General features: G+C 39.7%; 1 protein-coding gene across 1 annotated transcript; it reads right to left on the minus strand.

Annotated features, from left to right (window-relative positions):
- Positions 1–2,322: 2,322 nt before the first annotated feature.
- LOC124151265 (perlucin-like) lies at positions 2,323–17,912 on the minus strand. The gene is made up of 4 exons (XM_048383344.1): positions 17,807–17,912; positions 5,371–5,456; positions 3,755–3,848; positions 2,323–2,615 (listed from the first exon to the last, which is right to left on the minus strand). The coding sequence occupies exons 1-4, from the start codon at positions 17,856–17,858 to the stop codon at positions 2,389–2,391; spliced, it is 459 nt and encodes a 152-aa protein (XP_048239301.1). The 5' UTR covers positions 17,859–17,912; the 3' UTR covers positions 2,323–2,388.
- Between the last annotated feature and the right edge of the window lie 9,435 nt (positions 17,913–27,347).

Below are 27,347 nucleotides of genomic sequence, written 5' to 3' on the forward strand. Positions count from 1 at the left end.
TTTGGAGGATTGGGGCCTCCCTCCGGTCTTCCTCTGTAAACGTTGCAGCATGTAGTCCGTTCAGGTTTTCTTGGCCTTTCTTGTCATGTTGCACCATTTCTCCCTCACTTCATCAACAGATCGAAGCGCTTCGCCCTTCATGTTACTTATCGGTAACTTCGCTGCTTTTCATGAAGTACGTGTGAATCTCTCTCGACCAATGACTGAATTATATTTTCTTCATCCACAGAGAAATTCCTATTTCTTTTCATTGTCATTTCCCTTGGAGTTTCCTAAGTCATTGACGCTGTTTCGGCATTTTTCGATACGACACAGTGACGGAAGTACCAACATTAGGAATTCTTTAATAATATTTACCTAACTGATGCTTCAATCAATATGTTAAGCTATAACCGAGTGGTTAGGTAACCTAGTGGTTATCTATCGATCCTGCATGTATAATGTAACGGCTGGTTAACTGATGTGTGGTTAAATATTTAATGGTTGGTAAGGAGTTAACCAGATGTTAAAATAACCGGGCCCAGCTTTGAAAAATGACTGCCACAGGACGGTTTCGGAACCGCAAGCATCACACCCGAAACATTGCACGTTGACTGGACCATGCCACTCCTCCATGCAGGTGGGTAGTGGTCATTTTATTCATTTTGACCCTTCAGCAAAAGGTCGTCAAATCGCTCTGAGCCATGAGTATTGTTGAATTTCCTTACCCACAGTAACGCATACTCTCTCTATTCAAGCTTCATTGCAGAAATTGTGATCAGAATGGGAATGCGTCGTTTACAATGTGATATTGAAATGCCTGGCAGAAGTCAGCAGGAACAATATGTTTTTTGCCTCTTTGGAACAGGATTCTGCAGACATAAAATGTAAATGATCGACCCCGCACAGGGCTATATGAGTCCAGTGTCTGTAGGCGTCCTAACGTCTTGTGAATGTCAACGTAAGACAACATGATAGATTTTAGGTTGGATCTGAAATGACATTGGTTGAGATCACTCTGACTGCCAGACTGCCACTGCATATTGTACAGTTCTACCGAAACAACATACTGTCGTATCGTAACTGACGAGGCACACATATCACGTCTGGGACAGGTCTAACAGACACAACAGTTTCAAACACACGAATCACTGCACCAGTTCAAGTGAGAACACCAGGTGTCCGCTAAATGGGCGGATGTGACGTGGCCTTACAGTTGCAACCGTCGTTAGTCATGGTGATTCTAGGGTAGACCTGGTCCTGAGTAACCTGTGTTTGTTTTAAGTGTTAACTAGGTGAGGTGAGGTGAAATGGGGTTTAACGTCGCGTCCAAGATTATTGTACTTATATAGCAACGTGCATGCAGTTGTGTGTGTGTGTGGCTGCTTGAACTAGTCCTCACTAATGCCGATTGTATAGTGCCAGCCCACTGAGACACTATGCCTCAGTTTAACATGAATATCCCACACAGACACGTTATATTCAGTGTGAGCCGACCAGTCCTTGTTTAGTCTCATAATGTCAAGCGCCAGACAGAGTTGCAACAAGCACCATCTTTTAACGTCTTTCGGTATGACACAGTCGGCGATCCAACCCCGGACCTTCCGCTCTTTGGGCGGAATCTCTACCACTAGACCACGGAGACGGCCTAAAGTGTCAACTAAACTAAATTGGCTGGAGAGAGACACGAGTTGGGTCCGGGTAACACTTGCCAACTTCATCCTTGAAACTTTATTTTTGAAAGCTGAAAAGCTCTGAACCTCTTCCTTCTTCTAACTTCCGAAATCTGTTTAGAAAAGATCAAAAGTTTGAAAGCTCTACATCCCGTCCCACTTTCGAAATAATCTTTGAGAAGCTCGAATTTTCTGCCAATTGTGAACTTTATTTTCCATAGCTTATAAAGTAAAAATTAAGGATGGGTTTTGTCAATGTTGCTTTGAAAATGAATGTGCAATTATGTGATAACTTTGTTCTAACTCACATGAACAGTCTCAATTATTAGCAGTGTAGAGCTTTCAAAGTTTGAACCTAATTCAAGTCTTACCAACTAACTTTGTTTGGATAAGCATGAGGCGAGGTGAAATGGGGTTTAACGTCGCGCCGAAGATTATTACACTTATATAGCAACGTGCATGCATGTGTGTGTGTGGCTGCTTGTTTTAAATTATTAGCAGTGTAGAGCTTTCAAAAATAAAGTTTGAACAATCAATTGTAGTGTTTCTCGAACCTAATTCAAGTCTTACCAACTAACTTTGTTTGGATATACATGGACATATATCATCCATCACAATCTAAGGGACCAGGTATGCTGACATCCTCAAATTGAACACAATTGTCCATACCTAAACGTTTAACGTTTGTATTCAGCAAGACTGCCGTTTGCAGTTTCCTCGTGCATATATGACAAAATCAAATACGAGATTGTTCACAAATGAACCGCACCTCCGAGTTGCAGGGAATGTCATTCCACTTGAAACTATACCCATGATAACTCGTCACGCAATGCTCTTTACCCTTGTGGTTATTGGGTTCACCTGGATACCAGTTGGTGTAGCTCACTACCTTCCTCAGGGGGTGCTCCCAGGTCCAGATGCCCTTTGATCTCAGGTCAGTGGCGCCGATGTAGAATTGAGAACCTTTTTACGAGATAAGACATAGAGGTTACTACACGAGTGTCTGTCAGATACCATTGATTTTATAATGAGCTGTTTCAAAACGTATCTAACCAACAAGAGCCCTAAAATCGCACCATTTTAGCATCGAGCATCATTTTGTCCATTCTCATGATCGCAGTGGTGCATTAATACAGAGCACAACGGTCATTCTTGACGTCAACCGACGTACTGCTTACTACTCATAAATAATGTGACCCTATACACAAATATTTCCGCCATATCTGTGGATTATCAAGGCGATCATGTTAATGCAAACTAGTTTAGATCAATGAACCCGCTTGATTCCGAGTTAATACTTTTCACCTCAAAGAAATTACCAATATTCCATAATTCGTGCTACGATTCTCTTCCCATGACTATTCTCCAAGACGTGAGACAATATATGCAACAATTAGCCTAAAGGATGTCTCAAAAAAGGTCAGAATACTACCCCCTCTACACGCAGCCAAGACAGCGAATGGGACTCCTCTAGAAAGCGCTGCCTCGTCAAACCCACCCAGAACTTTTCGGAGAATGTGAAAACTCCCCAAGACTGCAGCTTTCTGCATTACCCAAATTGCCAGAAGGGTTGTATTCCTTGTAGCAAACCCGGCTACTCTCACAATGTCAGTCAACAGATTGGAGGTATGACACCTAGGGCACCGAGAACAATGGGAAGTCAGACAACTTGGTACTTGAGATGCAAGCGTCACATTTCGAAAGCGAGGTCTGCATATTTTCCATGTTTTTTCTGAATCTTGTCAATCACATTAATATCAAAAGGGACAGAAAATTCAATGATATAAATGATTTCATTGGATTTATCAAAAAGGAAAAGATCAGGTTCGGTGGCCTGGCTACGTCTGAGGCTGAAGATGGGCATTCCAAAGAAATTGGTATTTATCATTTCCCATGTCGTACTCTACACATTCCAGGTCGTACCATGGATGGACCTCTGTGTCAAAACCACAAGCATGGTGAAGACAGTAACAGAATAATCCAGCCACTCCACTATGTTGCGTAGGAGGCTGTGTTTGTGTCATCGTTGATGTCAATAACAATCCAGTCTTCTTGTGACATTGACACTACATATCTGTATGTTAAGTCATATTTACAGTTACCTTGGCCATGCATAAGAAGGTAGCTCCTGATAAAGTCATCTTCTTTCTTGCTGGTGATGTCGGCCAAGTGACTCCCGAAGAACAGGCAGTAGGACTGTTGAGAGTTGTTATACTGATGTAACTTAACTTAAGTAGTGAATTCGGTGTGACTTACAAAGATTAAAAGACTTCTACTTCTACAAAGGTGAACATAGATTGTGGACAATAGTTTAGAGTGGAGAAATATTAATATCGAAATCAGAAAAGTTGCCAAGTTCAAATACACAACTAACCGCATGCAATCTAAAGTGAAGGTACAGATAATAACGATAGCACAAGCTCGTCAAACAACTTGCCATCACTTTTAAATAAAAAGCAATGGGTTCCTTCAATACATTTACAGTACTTTAACATAAGGAATATAATTTCTGGATGTCAACTTCTTAATTTTGAGGGGCGTTCAGGTAGCCTAGTGGTTCAAGGGTTGTCCCATCACGCTGAAGACTCGGGTTCGGTATCGACATGGGTACATTGTGTGAAGCCCATTTCTGGTGACCCACGCTGTGATATTGCTGGAATATTGCTAAAAGCGGCGTAAAATCAAACTCACTCACTCTTAATTTTGAGAAACACAACATTTCAGAGTATATGCTTACTCTTCATCAGGTGAATAAATGCAATGAGTGATAAGACAGCAAAGGGTGGAAACTTAACCAGGGAGACCAACAAATAATTGCCGCTGATGGGTGATTAGTAATAGACAATAGGTGCCAACGCTTTACAGTAATTAGCGCTGATAGTTATGGATAACTGGAAGCCTGGTGTAAATTATCGCTGATTGGTAATATGCAATGGACAATGGGAAATGGACAGTGGGCAATATTATTTCTTATTACTTTTGTTGTTCTTACATGTACATATAAATGGTCTCTGCCTCACAGCATTTATTCACCTGATGAAGGAGTAAGCATATATTCCAAAACCTTGTGTTCCTCATACTAAAGAAGTTGACATACAGAAAGTCTCTTCCTTTTGTGTATCACTTCTCAATGCTTTTTAAAGACTTGACTTCGTTAACACTTTTGGAAGAGCTTTCAATAAGTTAGTTGACAATAGCACCATGCCGAGATTTGAAACAAGCAATACGACAATGACAGACAAGGTTAGGTTTGTCACGTGCGTGGCTTCTGGTACTGGTACAGACTGATGTCGATTTATAGTGCTAGACCACTGAGATACCATGTCGCTGAATACCCCACTTAGACACAGTATACTGACTCCTTGCCGACCAGTCTTTGTTTCAGCCCCTTAATGCCGAACACCAGTGAAGGTAACAACAAGTACCAACTTTTAATGACGTGACCGGGCATCGAACCGCGGACCTTCCGCTCTCCGGGCGGACGCTCAACTATAGACCACGGAAACGGTCTACTGACAGATAAACTTAATACAGGTGACAAAGACCATTTTCTTTGAAATATGTTGGACACATGTCCGGTGGCGCAGATTAATTAAGATTTATCACTTTGTAACAGGACTCCTTTGTGATTTTATAAGCCACACAGTACAATGGATATGCTTGTCCTTTAACCACAAGGTATAAATTACTTATTACAAAGTAAATACAAAGAACTTACATTGGCTTCAGCAAAGGTGGCAAGGTTATTCGAAAACAGGTAGCATCCTTGACCAAGGTTGATAAAACCAAGTTGGCATCTTCCTGCTGAAATGTGAATGAATACGCAGAGATGAATATATAATCCCGCTGTGTATTGGATTGATAAATTACCCACTGTGAACACTGCGCATGCAAGTTGTACTTTCACAGCAAACACGTAAACGTCGTTGTTCTCGTATATGGTCATTGGACGGAAAAACGACGTCATTTGGACATTTTCAAACCATCAGAATTTACTGGGAGAGAACGATTTCATCAAGCTCCTCCCTTTCTTGATTGACATTGTCAATCAAGCAACAGCGTCTACCGGTATTTTTACTTCTCAGATTTCATTGCTCGCGTGTAAGATTACAGGCCCGAGTTTGACGCTGTACTCGAAGGGCTTAGCGGAAGTACTGAAATCGTTCTGCGCATGCGGATTGGTCAATGCCTTGTCCAAATTTTCCGACTTCACGTATTGTTTCCTAGATTTTATGTCAACACTATTTGACAATGATTCATAAACACAGTCTCGTGATAAGTTCGGAATCGTACATTGTCGCTTAAATTTATGGCACGTACTTGATCGGCACGCATTTCCCATTTACTAATACAATGAGAACAGTAATAATTTTAGTCAAAATAATTAGGAAAGCGGAAGGCCCAGGAGCATCTCAGTTTAGGAAAAGGATTTATACTTTCGAAAGTTAAATAATCGTCAACTACGCAAACGAATATTTTTGTAGAAGGTGACCTTGGTGTTTATTGCCAGATATTATATGCATATACATTTTCCAATAAAGCTTATTTTAATATCAATATAAAGTTTTAAGGTTCGTCCGCCTATTTGACGGGATTTCCCTTTCTATTTTGTACATGCCACTTAAGCAGTTCCCTGTTACTGTAAACAGATTAGTTTCAAATTCCAACTGGTGATGTCTATTCAGACTAATGCTTAGTCCCTAAAACTGAATAGTTTTGAAAGAAACAAGTTACTCCATTTAAATTGAAGAGGAGCCCCAGTGATATGGGAGATGAACCTATTCTATGGCTATCTAGGCTGCCACCCAAACCGTTTGTTTGTTTGTTTGTTGTTTAACGCCGCACTCACCAATATTCCAGCTATATGACGACGATCTGTAAATAATCGAGTCTGGACCAGACAATCCAGTGATTAATGTCGTGAGCATCGATCCACGCAATTGGGATCGATGACATGCATCAACCAAGTCAGCGAGCCTGACCACCCGATCCCGTCAGTCGCCTTTTACGACAAGCATAGTAAACCTTTTACGGCAAGCATGGGTTGCTGAAGACCTATTCTACCCCGGAATCTTCACGGGTCGCCACCCAAACCGACCCAAACGGGACCTGAAAGCTTATTGTATGCTATGTAGCCATATGGAAGTGGACCAGAATTATGCATTGTAAACCGGACGATTGTGTTCTTGTATTTCCTTTAAGTCAGGAAAAATATAAATACTAAAGACAAGAACTCATTATGTTTGCAGTGACGATATAGCACTTATACACGTTTACTGGTAACTGTCATCAGTTTTGCTCTTCATTTTAATAACTTAAAATATACATGTTATACCCGACTAGCCCGTCATACATAATTATGGGGCAGTTTTCAATCTTGTATTGACGTACTCTGGTTTTCCTGAACGAAGTTTATTGGCTTGGGTGTTATACCTCGTTTTTTTCTGGTAATCCTATTATTAGTTTATTTTTATCTAATGACACCCTGTTCTCTGGATCACGGCTCAGGGACTATCCATAACAATTAAGATGAACATTCAGTTCAAGTAAATGAATGAGTTTGTTTTGACGCCACAATCAGTCAAAGACCAATGCTGTGAGGTTTGATTACACACTTCTACCAGGTCGTGCATCGTGGATCCTCATTTTCTACCTAAAAAAAATCATAGTTCATATGCTAATGCATTTACCATCCAGCTCAAGATGACCTTTCTTCATCTCTCACTAGCTCCCGAGAGATCAATGGTTAATAAAGATTGGATGTCGGAATATCAACACTCCTATCAGCAACTCCGCCGCTCTACCGCAGAATGTTCGTCCAACTCTGCAGGGGGCATTCTAAGTAGCTGAAATGTTTTCCCCTTGCATCCAAGACTTTGGACAAGTGAAATCGTATGATATGTGGCTATTTTAGGTCACTATCAATAACAATTAAGATGAACATTCAATTTCCTATACAAGTAAATGAATAAGTGTGTTTTACGCCACAATCAGTCAAAGACCAACGTTGTCCGGTTTGATGACACACAATCTATCAGGTAGGACATTGTGTTCGCCCGATCCCTATTTAAGTCTCCTCTGTGGATATTCCTGGTGCCGACAAGGCCCAATGTACCTGGGAATCCATTAATACATTCTCTACCTTAAGAAGATCATAGTTAACATGCTTATCCAACTCAAACTACCATCCCGCTCAAGATGAATGTTTTATGTAATATACAACAGGCTCACATTTACACACACACACACGCACGCACGCACAAACACACACACATTTTGAGTTCCCAATCCCTGAATTGAGAAGACGTGCGTTCCGAAGCTCTTCCAAGTCGTCATCAATATCCGTAAATGTCTGCGATATTATTACCCATCAAAAGACGAATATACATTTATTGTGCTATCTTGACAACAAATGTTATAATTGGGATAACACTTTCTTAGTAAAGTACAGATTCTCGTATGTTTTGGGGTTGAGTCCCATTGTGCGAGTCTCGAACAGGTACATACATGTATGTATGTTCTCTGCCTCATACATGTAGCATTTATTCACCTGATGAAGGAGTAAGTATATACTCCGAAACGTTATGTTCCTCATTATAAAAACATTGACATCAATAATGTTTTCCCTTATATGCATCACTTCTTAATGCCCTTCAAAGACTCAATCTAGCTTTGATTTTAAACGTGGATATATTTGCGTAGAAAATAATATGACCGTGCCTATAAAGATTTGGGTCTTTGTCTACGTGAGCTTTTAGACATAAATTTTATGGCTAATGAAATTGCTAAATCTGCATGAATGAAGTACACTTTATATCAAGCTGTGATCTTTATTCACACTTTAGACATTCCTAATGGAGATCTGTAACTGAAGTTTTTCGTAATTTTCCGCAACTCTCACCTCCTGACCAGTTGAACTGCTCAGTGCATTCTGATGCCATTGTAAAATTCCAGGGTGCCCTTCTTTCTGTGATGTTTTGACGGATTGCGTTATGATATTGTCTGTTTGCTGATATTTAATATGTACATATTGTAAAATATTTACATGCAATGTGAACATGAGTGCGGACGCATGAATTTTAAGGTGGTTATTGTTATAGTTATAGTGCGATGGGTGTAGGGGAATGGTAGAAGGGTGTATCTATGTAAGCACGAATGCCGATACATGAGGTCGAATATAGTAGTTATAGTTCGATGGATGCTGGGGAATGGTGGGAGGATGGATTATGTATGTAAGCATGCGCATAGATCAATGATGGCTGACGTAGACATAATGAGATGATTGTAGGGATATGGTGGGGAAATGTTGTGTTTCAAAGGTCATACTGGCCAGGCATTCTACATATCTACTCGAACTACGTAGCCATTGTCATGCTGTACAATTCTTCTTTTTCTTCTTCTTCACACACCCCACACACACACAACACACACACATTAATTGTTTTATTAAATGTACCCTCGAGAGTGATTGAGAAACTAGAAATAACTGCCTTTGTTCTGTAAATCTCACCAAGTTTCAGCTTTCGCCTCTTCCTTTGAGGAGTGAGGTTTCACATTTGTAAATGATCTCTCTTATCTGTCTGTATCAACAACTTAACTGCCCTCACCCCCTGCAGTTTTCCCGTCCCATATTGCCAAGCAGGTGACCCACAAGGAGGAATACGGCCCTCCCTCAGTCTAGTTATACTGTGCCTAGCACAATACGTTGTGAATACGTAGCCTTGCTGTGGCCAAACGTTTTGTAACAATTTGGCAAACTTTGACATGTAAACAGCAAATATAATTCAGTTTGATTTCATCTTGATATATCAGTTGAATCCCAGTTGACCTGTGAAGATCCGGGTTAGTATAAGTCTTCAGCAACCCATGCATGTCGTTAGAGGCAACTATGCTTGTCTTAAGAGGCGACTAAAGGGATCGGGTGGTCAGGCTATGACTTGGTTGATGGATGTCATTGTATCTAAATTGCGTGGGTCGATGTTTGTGATATCAATCACTGGATTGTTTGGTCCAGACTCGATTATTTACAGACAACCGTCATATAGCGTGAATATTGCTGTGGGCGGCGTTAAACAAAGAACAACAAAAACGAAAAAACCCGGATCCTACTTATTTTGTGGATACCATAACAATATATCAAACCAATAGATCGTTTGAGCTAGCATGAATATCAAAAATAATGAGCAAGTCGATAGCAAGACCCTCTGTTGGTTCTACGTGAGATGTTCTTCATGAATCCTGTAAATCATGAAACTAATGCAAAAATAAGTCAGCTCATTATTGCGATCAAAGAACCCTGGCCTAAAAAGCGTCATGACGTAGTCTTGCAAAAATCACTGTAGACTCACAATTCAATAATGTAGTACTGGCTGATAGACTTTCGACCGAATAATATCATTTGCTAACTTCAACTGTTCATCTAATTTCCAATAATGTATGTTACATAGGTAATATGTTCATGGGCTTCTTCACTGAAAGTATAGTTTGGAGGATTATTTCAGTTGAGGATAAGTAACATATATAATGATGATATTATTATGATATTATTGTCATTATTATTTCTTCAGATTATTGAAAAAAGGTTATTATGTTTTCTTATTAAACATGGAGAAAGAGGTATTGAGATTGGTATTGAGATTGTGGAGATTTTTTGGCATCAACATTGCTAACAACCAGAAATATTGCACACGAAAGGATAATCATATATCATGACATTATCCTATGTCGAAGTCAATGATATTTGTGCATGCTATTGCTACATGATTGATTATGACATGATTACGTCATGATAAAGCAATGATAAACTGACATTTGATGATATAACACAGTTATGCGAAATGGTCTACTTTTGGCAAGGGTTTCTTATGATGATGGAACATTTGTGCGACAACACCAGAAGCATGTTTCATTATTCACCATAAAAAATGATGAAATTGGGTGCTCGCTAAAAGGCGAGCTCTTCCCGATCCACTTGTGGCACCCGCCACAAACACAAGCAAAGACAAGCCAATTGTTAATCCGAAAAGGCACGGAAACACGGTAGAAATCAAAATAGAGAACTGCATTAGACATCATTTTGGTCATTGATACGTCAAACCTGAAAATGCTTTCTGCACGTCCAACACAAAGCCCAAGCCAGGACCCGAATCCTTTAAACCCGCCCAAACAACCCCCTGAGCACGAAGCCTGCCGACATCCAAAGTTCTGTTCATTACATACATTTTCCCCTAACCTGAAGTAATCTATACTAGTTCTGAAGTAAATCATATTTGCCCGCATGAATCGCCTTATGTCATTTATTGCTGATAAACAGAATATGCACACTTTCTAACAGTAATGTGTGATCAGTCACGCACCAAACCTATACTCTCGATATACATGTTGCTCTTATTTAAAAGCTATTGGGCTAACAAGATACGTATATTTTACTACTCATCCTTCAATATTTTTCAACAGCTATACTTACTTATCTTTATATTTAAAAGCATTAGGTTTGTCTGTAATACAGACCCCGAAACAAATATGTCTAATACAGCCCAAAATTTGGCAAAATAAACAAGGTCTGTAGGCTCCTTTTTAATACATTTTTTAACTATTATTTAACAACTGTTTTTTGTTCTGTAACATATGTTCATTTCAAAGATTATATGTTATTCTTGCATCAGGTCTGTGGTACGTTCACTGCATCAGCGTTGACATAAAAACGATATTTACATATATAAATACATACAGAGGAAATGCTTAGCATTTATCTTTTTAAGCGAGAATGTAGGACTTGCTTAATACATATACATGTGGACATATATGCATGGACATTTGGATGAATATAGATATACATCCTTATAGAAAGTGATCGTAGATGGTTGTAGAACGTGCATGAAGAAAATGGAATAATTATATGAGTAATTGGGTAAATACCACGTTTAGCAATATTCCGCCATATTGCGATATTGGTTTCCAACATACAAGATGGACCATGAAATTATGACTTGAATTTGGACTGGCCTTCTGGTGTGGAATCTCCTGTGGAAAAGGAGCTAAAAGCACGAATAAAGATCACGAGATGAAACTGATGTATATATCTGGACATATATTTGCGCAGTATTACTACGTTAATTCAAAAGGATATTGTAGGATCGACGCTGACATGCGCATATAACCTATTCACCAGTGCTGTAATATTTAATTCATTTGTCTTTTGATACATATCGATAGGAACATGGAGAGTCTGTCTGAAGAAATGACATGCATGGGATTTTTGGATAGTTGTACTTCAGGGTAAGACTAAGGCTTAGTCTCTGAAAGTATATTATTGGTTAAAACGAGAAATTTAAAAGGAGCCCAAGTGAGATGGAAATTTCAGCCTGAACCTGTTGAACATCTAGGCTTGTTTCATTTGCGGCTATAGCATTGCAGAATGGTCAGGGCGGAAGGGAAAATAATATGGTTTAGTGACTGTGAGACAAACTCCTTCACGGTCTGTATCGCCGTCGGATCTTTAAAGCTACGAAATTAGAGCCATCTGAGACAGCGACTCGACACCTGTTTGCACCCATCAGTTACAGTCACTACTGTCAGTACTTCTCTCTCCAAACGAAAATATAATACGAAAAATGTCGGAAGTGTATATTTTTAATGCTTCTAATTAACTATTTAGATACATGATTTAACATGAAAGTAATTATATTCATAACGTGTTCAAAAATGTATTATAGGTATTTGTGATGCTGATACCGTTTTGTTGCCATTGTGTAGCTTTTGTGGAGTTATTATGAATATCAAATACATGTCTTGAAATATAGACTTCTATGGAAAAATCATCATCATTAAACCATATGCAGTCTAACCCATTTAATTGTCGTGTATGGATATGGTTGCGGACATCGGTACTCTTGATGTCAATAACTGGATTGTATTTTGTTGAGTGCGGCGTTTAACAACAAACAATCAAGCACAAACTCTTCTTAAGCCCCTTCCAACAAAGAAAAAATAAACTTTTATTTTCCACATATTTAGTTTTATTTATAAAATAATTTGATTCATAATTTAATCATTGCGTTGCTTTCTTGTCTGTCATTCAATGCACATGTTCAAACCCCTGAACTTTGAAGGGTGATCTACAGCTCGTTCCACGTTTGTTTGATAGGGTTGAGTAGCATCAACATAAATATAAATATAATTATAGATCTATTTTCTTATTTTCTTAGGTCCAAATTCACAAAGTATTTTGGGTACAATTTAATTTGTTTTGGGTACAAAATCACATATAGGAACCTAGAATCTATATATATTTACACTAGCCTACCTCGTTGTGTACCAAAGTTTTATCGGTTCAGAGGACGGGAGGTTCTCAGAAAGTTTTCAACAACATCTTTAATATTTAAATTGTTTCTTTTTGTAATGTTAGACCTATAACAATATTATGTTATTATTATGGCATATCAATACGTTGTATCGCTCTCCGTTGCGTTCGTTTTTAGAAAATATTTTAAAATTAAAATCATCGAGCGTGAAATCCATTACGGTTTCGGATTTAGACTTACACATTTGATGGCGACAATTACGAAGAAATATGAATCAAATAGGAGTGAAGACTGCTCTCCAGATCAATAAATAGTAAAGAGTTGACGAAAAATAGTAAATTATGTATTTTTTTTTTAATGTGAATCTATTTCGGAATTTCTTTATGATAGCTTACCAACTTTTGCATATTTTGCTTCCATGTGTTACATGCGGTACGTGCTTCCGGTTTCAGAAATGATAGCTAAAATTGCAAGTATTTTGATTATTTCTCGTAAAATGCATTATTTTGCTATTGAATGGTTTACCTAGAATGTATATCAGTTCAGATTTTGCGTATCATCCAATATTTGTCATTTTTCGCAGTGTTTGTTGACTTTGTTCAACTCAACAAATCGCGAGTTAGGCCACGCCCAAACGTATCACTGACGTTTGTCAGCTGTTTGTCGGCTTGTCAATGTGTCGGAAAGTTTATCAAACGAAATCATTTCCAAACTCTTTAAAAATGAAATTCTTTTTACAAAGATTTATACATACGGGTCAATAATTCTAGAAAATTAAGTTAGATGTAACAAAATGATTGTAATAGTCTAACGGGATAACTATGCATGTGGAGTTGTTTGTTTACCGCCGTTGCCATGATAGTACAAGTTTCATCCAATCGATGATGTTACGATTCAGATTGTTTTTGTTTACAATTAGTTACACCGAAAGTTGCTAATTTTTAGAAATTAAGGAACATGAGTGTTTTCCTTTCGTCAGCAAACACAAAATTAAAAAAGCGGACTGCATGCCGCTCAACGTGAAGTGCCAAAAGTCAACAATGGCCGTTTCTGGTAGTTGTGTGCCGAGAGGTTTGGCCGAAACATATTCTAACTCGCGATATTTTCTTTTTGAGGTAAAAAAATGACTGAACGTTTTGATATTGAGCAAGCTGAGCATTTATGCATGTCATACGTAATTTAAATGTTACGCAAAGCCTTCTTGGTCAATAGATATGGCGAGTTTTATTTTGGGGTGTTGTTATGCTATTCGCCTGTCGAATGGGTTCGACATCAGATGCACGGGGATGGACACCTCTGTCGAATGGGTTCGACGTTAGCGTGCAGAGCTTTAATCATGAAGTTTAACAAAATAAACAGACAATGTTTGCACGTAAAGCAGATTATTTATGTGAAACAGACCAAGTCTTGCATTCAGGGACTACAACGATCTTTGCTACTTAAGATTGTTAGTTTCGTTTAGAGCTTACAATGATCTTAGCCTACAGTCGCATTGTGCAAGTGGATGGTGATAGTAGCCTGAGCCTAAGATCACGATCTTAAGGATTTACAATAATTGTAGCGCTCAGATCACTTTGTGCAAGTTGACCCTGGTCCCTCGAACTGACGAGATCTTCAGCCTTATGAAAACGTCCCTGCCTGTGATGTTGGGTCAGTGGGATGCGTGACCGGAGACCAGCCTCACGGAGACGATTACGCACTGAGTAGAAACGTTAACACCAAAGGCGTTATAAGTATAAGTGATTATTCCCCTCTGCGTGTGACGGGTAATTGCAAAACTCTCTCAATAAATCAGGCCAAAACGAAAGAAATAGTTAAAGAACACCCAGAACTCTAATGTGGCTGTTGTTAATCTTTCATGACAGGTGGGTATTCGTGGTATATGTTGTTAAACTGCAAATGCAAATTATGTGGTCCATATAATACATGTGTGATGAAATGGACCGCCGTCTCAGACGTTTACCACGTGCTCGGACTACTGTACAGGAACTGCAAGACAGCCTGGAGGAGATATGGAAATATGAACTCTTTCAGATATGTGTGTCTACTTGGATCAGGTTCGTGTTTTATATCGTGTTGCGGGAACTTTTGTTGCGAAGTATATATACTCTTCAAAACATGAAACGCAAAGCCAGATTTGTGTGACGTAGGAAAATACATATATACGATACCGGGTATTGAGCCAAAATGTTGTGAAGAAAACACTTGTTGTTTGTAGTCATCTCAGTTATCGATACATCGGAAAAGTCCAAGCTGAAGGTCAGCTACCATCAATAACGCGTATGTCCCCCGTTGGAATCGATAGCGACCTGACATCTCCTGCACATGGAAGAGACGACTATGCGAATCACATCCTGGGGAATGGTAGCCAACTCGGCCTGCAACGCCAAAGCATACTGCTGCAAAGTCTGGGGCTGTGGTTGACGTTGGCGTAGCCGTCTATCCAATTCATCCCACAGGTGCTCTATCGGATTCAAATCAGGGAATCTTGAGGGCCAAGGGAGAACATCAACGATGTTGTTGTGGAAACAGGCTCTTGTGATCCGTGCTGTATGCGGTCGAGCGTTGTCCTGCTGGAATACACCGTTGCCATTGGCTGCACTTGGGAGGACGTGTGGTAGAAGAATTTCGTCGATGTATCGTTGAGCCGTAAGATTGCTCAAACCTGTCCTGCCATGATGAATGATAGTCGCCTACATCATAACGCTACCCCCACCAAACCTGTCTACTTCCTGTACTCAGTTTCTGGCGTAAGGTCCCCCCGACGTCTGTAGACCCGTGCTCGTCACTGAACCAGATATCTCTTCATTGCAGCTGAGGCCATACCCTGTGTTGACGACACCAATGCAGTCGTTGTTGACGATGTTGTCGAGTCAATATGACGCGTCGAACGGGACGTCTCGCTCGTAGACCTGCTGCTCTTAAACGGTTTCGTACGGTGTGGTCAGAGATACAGCGCTGTCCGGGTATTTGGGATGCGGTTGGGTTGGCTGTGGTCGTCCTTTCACGTAGGTGGCACAGTCGGATGTAGCGATCTTGGACAGGGGGTGGTTACTCTTGGTCGTCCCGACATTGGCCGATCACGTGTTGTCCCCACGTGTTGAAGCCGATACATTGAAAACACGGGGTTCCCTATGCCTGCAAAGCGGCCTATGACGTTGTTTCTTTGCACTTCTGTTAATCTTGAATTGGCATGTTGTTGAACTGTCATTGTTCGATTGACGCAGGTGCCAGGCAATAAAAAACCTGCGCTTTAATGCCATTCATAGTGCTGCTGTACGTGCAGTGCATGCAGCTCCATGACCCTTTTGTTAATGCACTGAGTGCGTTTTTCCGAATCGTACGCGTTTCGCGCCTAATGATTTGCATGTCCTTGTTGTGATCATTTTGATACGGGAAATGTTGTTTTAAGGCCAAATATATCCGTTTTGCGTTTCTTGTTTTTAACAGTATATAAACATTAACATTTATCAATACTCTGAGAAAAAGTATCTATTTAATATTCATTGCATGATTCCTTACTACCCTTTAGTTATCTCAGACCTTCAGAAGCCTCTTCCAATGTCAAAAACCTTATTTTTGGGTCCTCACATTCAGCTAGGTACCGCTAATAACAACATTAGCGTTCAGATGCCATTGTGGCTGAAACGTTATAACATTATGATGAAAGTCATAATCAGTATGATGATTTAGTTGAACACAGGTGCCGTCAGAATGGCAAATAACATCAAGGATTGTCCGGATCAAGCTGAGAGGACACACGGCTCAGTCCTGTGGGGACATGGGTATCTACACAACCTGACACGCAGTGACCACATGCAGTGAAGTGCATGACCCATGTCCACTTGCGATTTCCGACATGGGCCTGTTTCACGCCGATGCTTGGACCTCGGTATGGGTGTGGTCACAGGAACTCGCTGACAGCATGTATAGCATAATATAGTCGTAAATATAGAAAAATATATATAAAATCACACCCTCTATACATATAGACAAGTGTCAATTGTATAGAGTGGCTGAAATGTTTTTCTCTTCGAATATATTGTCCTATACACATTATCATCGAAGCTTATTATTTATCAACGGAGATAGAGGCTTTTTTACCATTTTACCTGACATACTCATGAGTGGCATCAGAACTTCCCATTGTAGCTACCAGCCTGGGAACTGTTGCATGATAGAGAATAGTTAATCTTTTAAATTCTTCTCCACTTACCGCCTCCGTGCCCTAGACGTAGAGCGTCAGCCCGGTAAGTGGAAGCGCCGGGGTTTGATACCCGGCTGCGTTATACCAAAAGACGTTACTTGTTGTTACTCTGTCTGGCTCTCGGTATTAAGGGGCTAACACTGGTCGGCTCGGAGTCCAGATACCGTGTCTGATTTGTGTATTCATGCTGGCACTATAAATCGGCATCAGTCCGGACTATTACAAGCAGCCACACACACGTGCACCCTCATCGCTATATAAGTGCTATAATCTTGGACGCGACGTTAAACCCAATTTCACCTCACCTCACCTCCTTCTATACTTCGAGAAAGCACCCGTCTTCCTAATGTAGAAGCCTTGGCGATGAGAGAGCAAGGCCTGGTCACACGCATAACGCATCCGTTTGCCAGGCTTGATTCAACGTGGCGTTGACGTCTAGCGTGGTTCAACGCAGGTTGGACATGCGTGGTCAACGGGTTTGCAACCCAGGTGCAACCCATGCAACCCAGGTGCATCCGTGTTACATACGTAAACCATGTGCTATCAACACGTGTACTGAGACTGAACGTCTTGGCAGTAGCGTCGTTGTATTCAAACAAACAAACTGGAAATCATACTCTATAATAGAAGAGAAGACACATTACCTTCCCCAGCAGTCAGAGCGAACATCAACACGAACAACAGCGTGGCGAACATCTTTTACTGCCTATTCCTGCACCACTGTATTTCAGCTGCGCCAGTCTCTGCCACATATCTCATTAGTAAAAGCTTACATTATATACTATTGTACAACCCCCGCTCCCACTCCTTGATTTCACACGTTGACGGTGAATCGTGCCTGTGGGTGTGAACATACGTTACGTCCTGTATATTGGCGTGAAAATGGAAGTCTCGATAACCACAGCTGATATCGACAATCTGATATCTCATCAGTACAATATATGTTTACTGTTATCCTCCCCCACCCCCCACCCAACACCCTCTCCATCCCTTGATTTCACACGTTGACGGTGAATCATGACTGTGGGTGTAAACATACGTTACGTCCTGTATGTCCACAGCTGATTATGTTGGATATCACGTAACGCATGGAGTCACCCTCAAAACAGTATCGGTAAAGTTTGGTGTTGGAGCATGATGGCAGTATCACCCGTGTCCGTAACATCTGGATGTTGTTCGAGATAATATTTGTTGAGTGTGTGAACATCATTTACAACAGGATGCAGAGGTGGGTGTGACTGACAAAGGTATCATTCACGTGCATTGTTAATTCTACATGTGACATGTACCATGATATGTCCGAGCGTCGTATTGTTTTCTGGTAGTGTACAACGTATTTTATTGTCGAGCAATGGTTCTAACTGTGTTACATTGTTTCTGGTTGAGAGTCGGTAGACGCTCATTGCATTGTGTTTTGGGGATCGATCAGTCGTCAGGCATTTACTATATTGAGATGGCAGTGTGGTCTATTCCAAATCTAAAAAATTCCAAATTCTATATGAGCAACCCCTAAAGCCCCCTCTTGGGTTGCACACACCACTTTCGCCCCTTTCGGAACCACATTAAATGGCCTGGTCGGGCCCGTGTGCGAAATACGCATCAGTCGGAAAGCGCACGTTAAATCTCCAAAGTGAGTGAGTGAGTGAGTGAGTGAGTGAGTGAGTGGTTGGGTGGTTGGGTGAGTGAGTGAGTGAGTGAGTGAGTGAGTGAGTGAGTGAGTGAGTGAGTGAGTGAGTGAGTTAACGCCCGGGCCGTTATGCCGCGGACGGTGATAGTATCTTAAAGAAACATATGGAAAGTTATGTTATAACAGTAACTATCTAGTGCTGCTATGTATATGTATGTATGTATGTATGTGTGTGTGTGTGTGTGTGTGTGTGTGTGTGTGTGTGTGTGTGTGTGTGTGTGTGTGTGTGTGTGTGTGTGTGTGTGTGTGTGTGTGTGTGTGTATGTATGTATGTATGTATGTATGTACAAAATGGACAAAATGGACAAAATATCATCCATTCAAAACAATCCAAAACTTGGAAATACCTCCATTCCAAATGGAAATATGACCATTCCAAAATTTGTCAAGGTCATATTTCCAAGCTTGGATTTGTTTGGATTTGTTTGGATATGTTTGGATACAAAATGTCATAATCATATCTGTTAAACGTTGTACAACTTTTGACCTTATGTGAGATTAGTAATGACATGAAAGTAAATAATTAGGAGTATTTTGGCACTATTTACCACGAAAAGACCAAATCATGAGCAAATTTAACTAAAAGGACTTCTGTCATTTAAAGTGGCTACTCTTTATATTTAATTTCTTATCTTCCTTGTCTATAATCATATGACATTGACTATGAACTTTGAACAATTAATATTTTGTTTTCCTATACCGACTTACGGTTGTCTCTCGTGAAAAGAGGGCCTCATTATTATAATTTGAACTAATATACATATGTACAGAATAGTACTAGGTATAAATGAATTTCAGTAAGTGTTCTTACAAGAATATGAACTTCGAATTATCTCAGAACTATTGCTACACACAGGGCTGGAAATTTTATAATTGGTCTGGAACTATCTGACGGTAAATAAAAAAAGGGAACAAGATTTCGTCAAATGAATAATTGAGCCAGGAATGCAACGATTTAAATGCTGACAAAATGAATAAACATATCTGGAACAGAGTAGACTGTTCATGCGGACAATTATATGCTACGTCTATTGCCAATGAAGTTTATCACCCCATGTTATAGCATTTGTTTCATATAAAAGATAGAAGCCAAATAAATGGGACAATTAGTTGTTATGAATTAGCTTTACCTCTGTGACATATAATGCAACTAAATAAGTTTATGAAATAATCAGTTACAGTAATTAACCCAGTGTCCTTATTTATACACAATTTAATTACGTATTTGGGTACAATATATAATACACATATACACGGAATGATTTCTTACTTTGTCAATTTAATCATAACCCAAATCATACAAATCGAACATGTGAAAATAAAAGTAGTTGCTAACTTTATGATCAAGGGTATAAATACTCAATTGTATCTATTAATCCTAATAGTATAACAATAAATCATGTGTATTTACTGAACATATTTAGATACATCCGGATCTACGACCGCAGTCATATAATCAATCAAGGAAAGTATATTAGATTGGATAAAAAAATGTGCTATCACTAAAACAAAATTTTCCGTTATCCACGTAAGCCTAAACCTGGGAGAAATAAAGTTCTGTTCTGTTCTGAAGACGCCGTCATGATTAGTTGGCGCCAGTCTAGACTGTCCAATCAACGTGAATATACAAACCGTATGTTACTTGACCAGTTTATGACACCTGTTAAACTCAAAGTGCCCCTGGTCCTCCACCCACAATGTGTAATACTTTAGCGCACTTGATTGTTTTATTTGCAGTTATATCACTGTTAGGCTGAGTGATGAGAGAATACATTTTGTTTATGTTAACGATCGTTTCCATGTTCAACGTGGTAACCTTATAAGTGACTAACTTTTCTATCATGATGAAATGAAACATATTAAAATAATCAGAGGGACTGACGATCGCATTTTTCGCATAAATGTCATGCTCGCATTAATTTCATGATTCACTGAAGATAGATTTGAACATTTCTGAGCAACGATCATGTTTGGGTAAGGGAAGTCATCGTGTCTCCGCTTGCAATTGGATTCAATCGGGCGGGCAGTTTCGAGATCGCAGCTTGAGTGTTCGGTACGGCCGAAAGGCGGCATCCGTGTTGTTCACGCTCCGCTGATCACGGGGCCTCATTTGTCTGTATTCTGCTTATGAGCTGGGATGCGCATGAAACATGGGTGTCAAAACGAATATATTTACCAATTATATGTACGGTCAATTAGCCAGTTCAAGAGACAATACCCTGGTTCTACCACCTTTAGGTGTAAGTACGTCGCATGCCCCTGGTTCACGGTTCGTCTGATCTCCCGTCATAAAACCACGATGTTTATTTACCTGGAGCCTCAGACAGCGCCGACTTCCTGTGTACATGTACGTACATGGCAATAAATGGTTTGACAGTTGTTTGACGGAATCAGTCAATAATTATTGACACAGTGATGTAATTAACATTTGTCACTATTCACAACTCCTATTTTGATTTTCTATTGTTCAGCTGTATTTTCGATCAGGCTTTTATGTATAAAAAATCTTCTCTAGCATTTATAAACCAAACCTAAAAACATGATATAAGAACAATTGTGTTTTTAAAACGTAAGTGTTCTAACAATCATGCAAGTAAGATTTCAGCCGTAATATTACTTTACTTACTCCACAGATTACACATCTTTTATGCTGCAAACGCAGCGAATGTAATGCTACTATGTCACAGCTGCCTCGGTAATTAAGGGCTGGAATGTTTTTATGAAGGCAGTTAGAGCAGCCTTCTAGACGACTGTCTGATATATAATGAAATGGCAGCTGCCATCCAGCCGAATACTACCGAGACCTATTATTGACTTGTCGAGTCAAGTGCGGGTCTCTCTCTCACCTTCGGGAGAATGCGACTGTAAAAGCCCCTCGCTAGACAGACAAGTAGTGCATGTTTGAGATAAGTTTATTATTTATTATATATAGTTTAAACTGAATAGATAATTCATAGCCTTTTTATTGTTCAAATTACTAATAAAACATATTTTAACTTGTTCCTTCTAAACATACTTCCAAACCATTCCAAGTCAAGGTTGGAAAGGTTGGAATGAGCGATCTTTCCAAAGCAATCCAACGTTCATGCCAAATTGGAATGGACGCTCCTTGGTCTTGTGATATGTGTGTGTGTGTGTGTGTGTGTGTGTGTGTGTGTGTGTGTGTGTGTGTGTGTGTGTGTGTGTGTGTGTGTATGTATGTATGTATGTATTGTGACGTCATTGGTTACCATGACAGACACTCGCGTAGAAAAGCTTTCTATGGAGGTGATTCGCTAGATAGAGGAAAACATTAGAGAAGCAACAATGTTGACTTTACTGCATTTAGAATTTAAAATATTGATCAGCATCACCCATTACCGGTAAAGTGTTATTTACATTATCAGCTTAAGGAAAAACATGGTACAAGTTCATTCCTGCCGGGGACAAATGTGTGTAGTTTCGTAGGAGCCAAGGATTCTTATCGGTGTCAATCGGCCATGATGTTTTTAAAATATACTGTAATAAGCTACATGGTATCTCACTCTTACTCATTCTAGCCAGTTCATTGTGCACACGCACCTGCAATTTGTCTTATCTCCATTTCGGACATCTCTAACCTGTGACACCAAAGAACAATTGCGTAACAATTGTCCCACTAGTCTTTGCCAAGTATTCTCGTGTATGAGTCTTCAACTGAAACATCGTGGATTCAGTATAATCGTTTCTATGAATGTATAGGATGTTATTACAGTTCAACTCAAAGTACATTTCAGTGCTGTTTTATCTTCTGTGATCTTCATTATTACACTAATTCTGAATAATGTGGTGGCACATTGTCCTGAGTACAGCGCACAGGTCACAAATCAGGTGAAGTGAGTTGGAGAGTAGTTGGATGGGTGACCCTTTCCGGCAGCTGGACTCCTGAGAGTTTCTAGGGCCCTGTCCCACACTGGAGAACATGTGTAGCATGGGTGGTGTCACCCTGGGCAAGTGACTGTGTTCAGAATAAGGCTCTGTTCACCCAGCAGTGAATGGGTACTTGCTTGATAACAGTACACTGATCTACACCGAAACGTCACTATCACAGTTCATTAAAGACGTTATCCAATAATTTGTTATCCACTTTGTACTTGATGTGACAGTAGATGGTAATGTAACCGTTACCATTCCAGCACCTCAAAATAATACAGAACAACGTATATAACTGCGATCACAACCCAGAGCCGGTTTTTGAGTTATGTATTCTTTTTTATAATGACCGATGTAACGCCACTTCATACACATGTTGAAATAGTTGTGTTATGTGGATATGTCGGGTTATAGCTAGAGTTCTTTTCATTCGGATTATGAAGGAGTTAGGTAGCCTAGTGGTTAAAGCGTTCGCTCGTCACGTCGAAGACCCGGGTTCGATTCCCCACATGAGTACAATATCTGAAGCGATTTCTGGTATCCTCCACCGTAGTATTGCTTGGATAGTGATAAAAGCGGCGTAAAACAATACGCACTCACTGCGATTAAGAAATGTTTTCATGTACCTGAGAACAGTTTGCTGCCATTTATAGGAACAAACAAGGACGTTACAATGCGTGTAAAAGTATGTTTGTTTGAAATATGTCTTTCGTAAGTTGTACTTTCTGGTCCAAACAAACATCATGTGTTTTACAGGTCTTGTTCAAGTGATATTTCTCTTCTTGAATACTCTATGTGCAGCAATAGGTGTGTTTTAGTATTCATGTTACTAACAACACATTTCAGTTAATGTTACATACCTTCCCTAGACGCTCTGGAAAAACCATTGGGATAGAAGTAGCATACACGTTTGATTTGGGGATGCAAATGTGTGTACAACAATGACACCATAGTTGAATTCAAGATGTTTGACAGTTGTGAGAACGAGGTGATTCCAGCGATGTTTACAGATACTATCTTTTTCAATGAGCAGACTAAATGGTCTTTCAATTTTGTACATCTACACGTTTTTGGTCCCCAAAACATAAATGTCACACAATGCGTTTTTGATTAAACGACTTCAGTTATTCTTGCAGCTGTCGACTACAGTTCAAAGACTGTCATGTAGTTTAGATTTTATGTGCACTTCACTTTAACAGAGCGGCTACTGTCAGTTAATATACATTGTGGGTACCGTGTTATTTAAGAACATTTAAGAGAACACGTCTATCTTCAGACACAAAAAAATGTGACCTTTAAGCCAAGATACTGTTGTGTTCTTTTACAAAACAGATAAGAAGAAAAAAATTAATTCTTGGCATTTGTATTGAGTCTTTGAAACCCATTGAACATATTGAATGTATGATGCAGCAGATAGAATTAGAAAATTGAATGCTAGTTACTCAGTATAACGGCAAAGCACTCAATACACTGTACAAGTTTATTTGGAACAGGCTTGGTGACTTCATTACGTATCGTGCTACCTCGATACGGCGTGGAGCTTTCAGCAAAATATAAATCACTGGATTGTCAGGTTCATATTAATTTTACAGGGTGTTGTCTGATAGCTGGAATATTGCAAACAGAACAAACAATATATATATATAAGACAGTATGTGACACTCTTTATATGTTCGGTCATAGAATTCTGACGGGTGTAAATATAAAGCCTCTTCAAAAGCGTACATCGCAGGCGTGAAGAACGTAACATCTCACCTTCATTCTCATGCCAGCTACATCTGGTATTGCTCCATTGTATACCATGGTTTCACAAAACCCTATGCCATCGTTGAATGATATGATAGGTCCTTTTCTTGCCTCCACTTTTATAAATATATTAAACACGTTGGTCCGCAAAATATATCATAACTTAACCTACCAGTGTGTTCCTAGACGTTTGTGGCATTCTCTGCAATAAGCCGCTTAGAGAGTGAACAAGAATTAACAATACACCAGCGTGTTCGTATATTCAACGTCGACAATTTACACAATCCAAAATGTAATAATATCACCTCCTGACGCCAAGTCTGTTTCACCACAGGCGTCCTTGCAGTTGGGTCATGTACAAATGGCAAGTGAATAGATGAGAATATAAGAGATGCCCTGGGCATTGGCCACTGATTTCATTCAAAACATCTGCCATTCATTATATCACTCCAACAAATTATGTTTATTCACTTTTCAGCACAGGTTCCCAGCAACCCATTTGTCATAAGAGACTAACGGGATCAGGCTCGCTGACTTGATTGATGCAGTTGCGGAGTTTGATGTTCATGATGCTCACTGGATTGTCTGGTCCAGGTTTTTATCAGACCACCGGCATACAGCTTGAATGTTGTTGCGTGTGGCGTTAAAAAACCCAACAACAAACCACTGTCTGTCCATACCCCAACTGTCAATGGTCCACGGTATGAAATTTCGGGTTGATCTCTCCCCAAAAAATGTGTTCACATCTTTTGAGGTATAATGGAGCATGCCTTTCTTAAGAAGAATTTAAAGATTCTAGCTCAAAAGTCCTTTTTGTAGAGTTACAACATTCAAGACCTTAGTAATGCTTTCAAAAAGCTTTATGGTAGATATTAGGACAGCGTTTCCAAATCTGACGCATCAGAAAAAAAATATTTTCACTATTGATCAATGTTTCTCATTTCAAGGTAAGGCAATTGTTTACATCATATTGTGTTCAAACTGATGTAATTTTGTGTTAGTTAAAGCCTCATTTTTTATGTAGAATTTATTTTGATATAAATGATGACACTGACTATTCCTCCAAGTGAGCAACTGATCCCTGGTGCTATATTTGTTGGGTCTAAACCTTGTTTGTTAAAAATAAATCTAACCTTACATGAAATGAAACAACTAATTTTGTCCCATACTCGCTAATCCTTGTGAAATGTGTTTGCAAAACGGATGCCTTACCAACGGCAACCGCGTTAAAATGTGGTGAAATGGGGTTTAACGTCGCGTCCAAGATTATAACACTAAACTAGCAACGTGAATGCACGTGTGTGTGGCTTCTTGTACTAGTCCGGGCTGATGCCGATTTATAGTGCTAGCTCACTGAGATACCACGCCTCAGTTTAAAATGAATATCTCACTCAGACACAGTATACTGAATCCAAGCCAACAGTCCTTGCTTAAGCCCATTAAAGCCGAGTGCCAGACAAGTACCATCTTTTATCGTCTTTTTGTATGACGCGGCCGGGGATCGAACCCCGCTCTCTGGGCGGACACTTTACCACTTGACCACAGAGGCGGTATAACGGCAACCATACTAATGAAGACCGCGGTCAACATCTCCAATGCTTACAAATGCAATTGACATCGCAGGTTGGTAATGAGGTTTCAGATATACATAACCATCATGACCATGAGTTCGTCAAATACACTTTCCGAAACGTAGGTGATTATGAAATATCAATATTATGATCGGACTGCAGCATAAAGATGTTGTTGTTGTTTGTTGCTTAACGCCGCACTCAGCAATAGTCCAGCTATGTGACGGCGGTCCGTAAATAATCGAGTCTGGACTAGACAATCCAGTGATTGACATCATGAGCATCGATCCACGCAATTCATAAAGATGTTGGCCAAGCGCCCCTTACATGGTTCCTGAGGCTCATTCGACGTAACAGAAGCGATTCCGAACTATTAAATTTGCAATGGTAAATCTGTTACGATGGGTGTGGACAAATGTACACTTTCCCGTGTCATTGTAGATGTGACTGATGCTTTGGTTAAACGGGATAACGAATTCATAAAATGGCCAACACAAGAATGCTACATACGTCAGGTTCAAGATGGATTTTGGTGGTTTTCCGAGTGTCCTTGGCTGCATTGATGAAACGCGTATACGTAGCCAGGCACTGACCACAGACGGACCAGCTTACATTAATCGGAAGGATACCGCACTATCAACGTACAGGCAGTGTGTAACTACGAAGGCACGTCTTGTGATATTACAGTACTGTCCCTTTTTTGCAATTAGATTAGCTTCCTTTCTAAGTCCAATAAAAGTACGTATTCAAAAGATTCGGAAAACGAAGAATGGAAGGTTTTGCATAAATCCTCACAATGAATGCACTTGTCATGTTCCAGACGTGTTCCGTATTTTTTCAACTTTGCTAGAAACAGCGTAAAGAGTCTGTAATTTGTTTTTAGACAATACAGCGGAATTAATTTTCTAATCTATAATATTATAAACTCCTATAGTGGAAATGCAATTAATCCATTCTCAATATTTCTTTATGTCTGATGCTTTATCTATTTTGTAGGAAAAGATACGAATGTGTATGCTAAATGACCAGGATCAATCCACGACAGCCATATATTTAGAGCATCCACTTTGTGTGAATACTAAGAGAGATCGCATACGTAGATTATCAGATGATTTTTTTAGTGGATACCCTCGCGGGCCTTTTCTCCAAACCCCATGTATGACACTAAATGGCAATGCTCTCAAGAGATCCAATGGTTACTTATGTGCAAGAGTTACAACAGAACGAACGTTTGGTCGAATATGTAAATATGCATAGTTTATTAATTTGTTAGCAGAAGGGGGGAGCAGA

Source organism: Haliotis rufescens, unplaced genomic scaffold (assembly GCF_023055435.1).
Source record: "Haliotis rufescens isolate VD_foot unplaced genomic scaffold, xgHalRufe1.0.p SCAF_47, whole genome shotgun sequence".
NCBI lineage: Eukaryota > Metazoa > Mollusca > Gastropoda > Lepetellida > Haliotidae > Haliotis > Haliotis rufescens.

Bases quoted from the DNA above. Each gene is read 5' to 3' on its own strand.
- LOC124151265 (XM_048383344.1), bottom strand. From the start codon at position 17,858: ATGTTCGCCACGCTGTTGTTCGTGTTGATGTTCGCTCTGACTGCTGGG. The intron at 3,849-5,370 runs GTAAGTTCTTTG...AACTCTCAACAG, and splicing joins CCACCTTTGCTGAAGCCAAT to TCCTACTGCCTGTTCTTCGG. The intron at 2,616-3,754 runs GTAACTGTAAAT...TCTCGTAAAAAG, and splicing joins CCTTCTTATGCATGGCCAAG to GTTCTCAATTCTACATCGGC.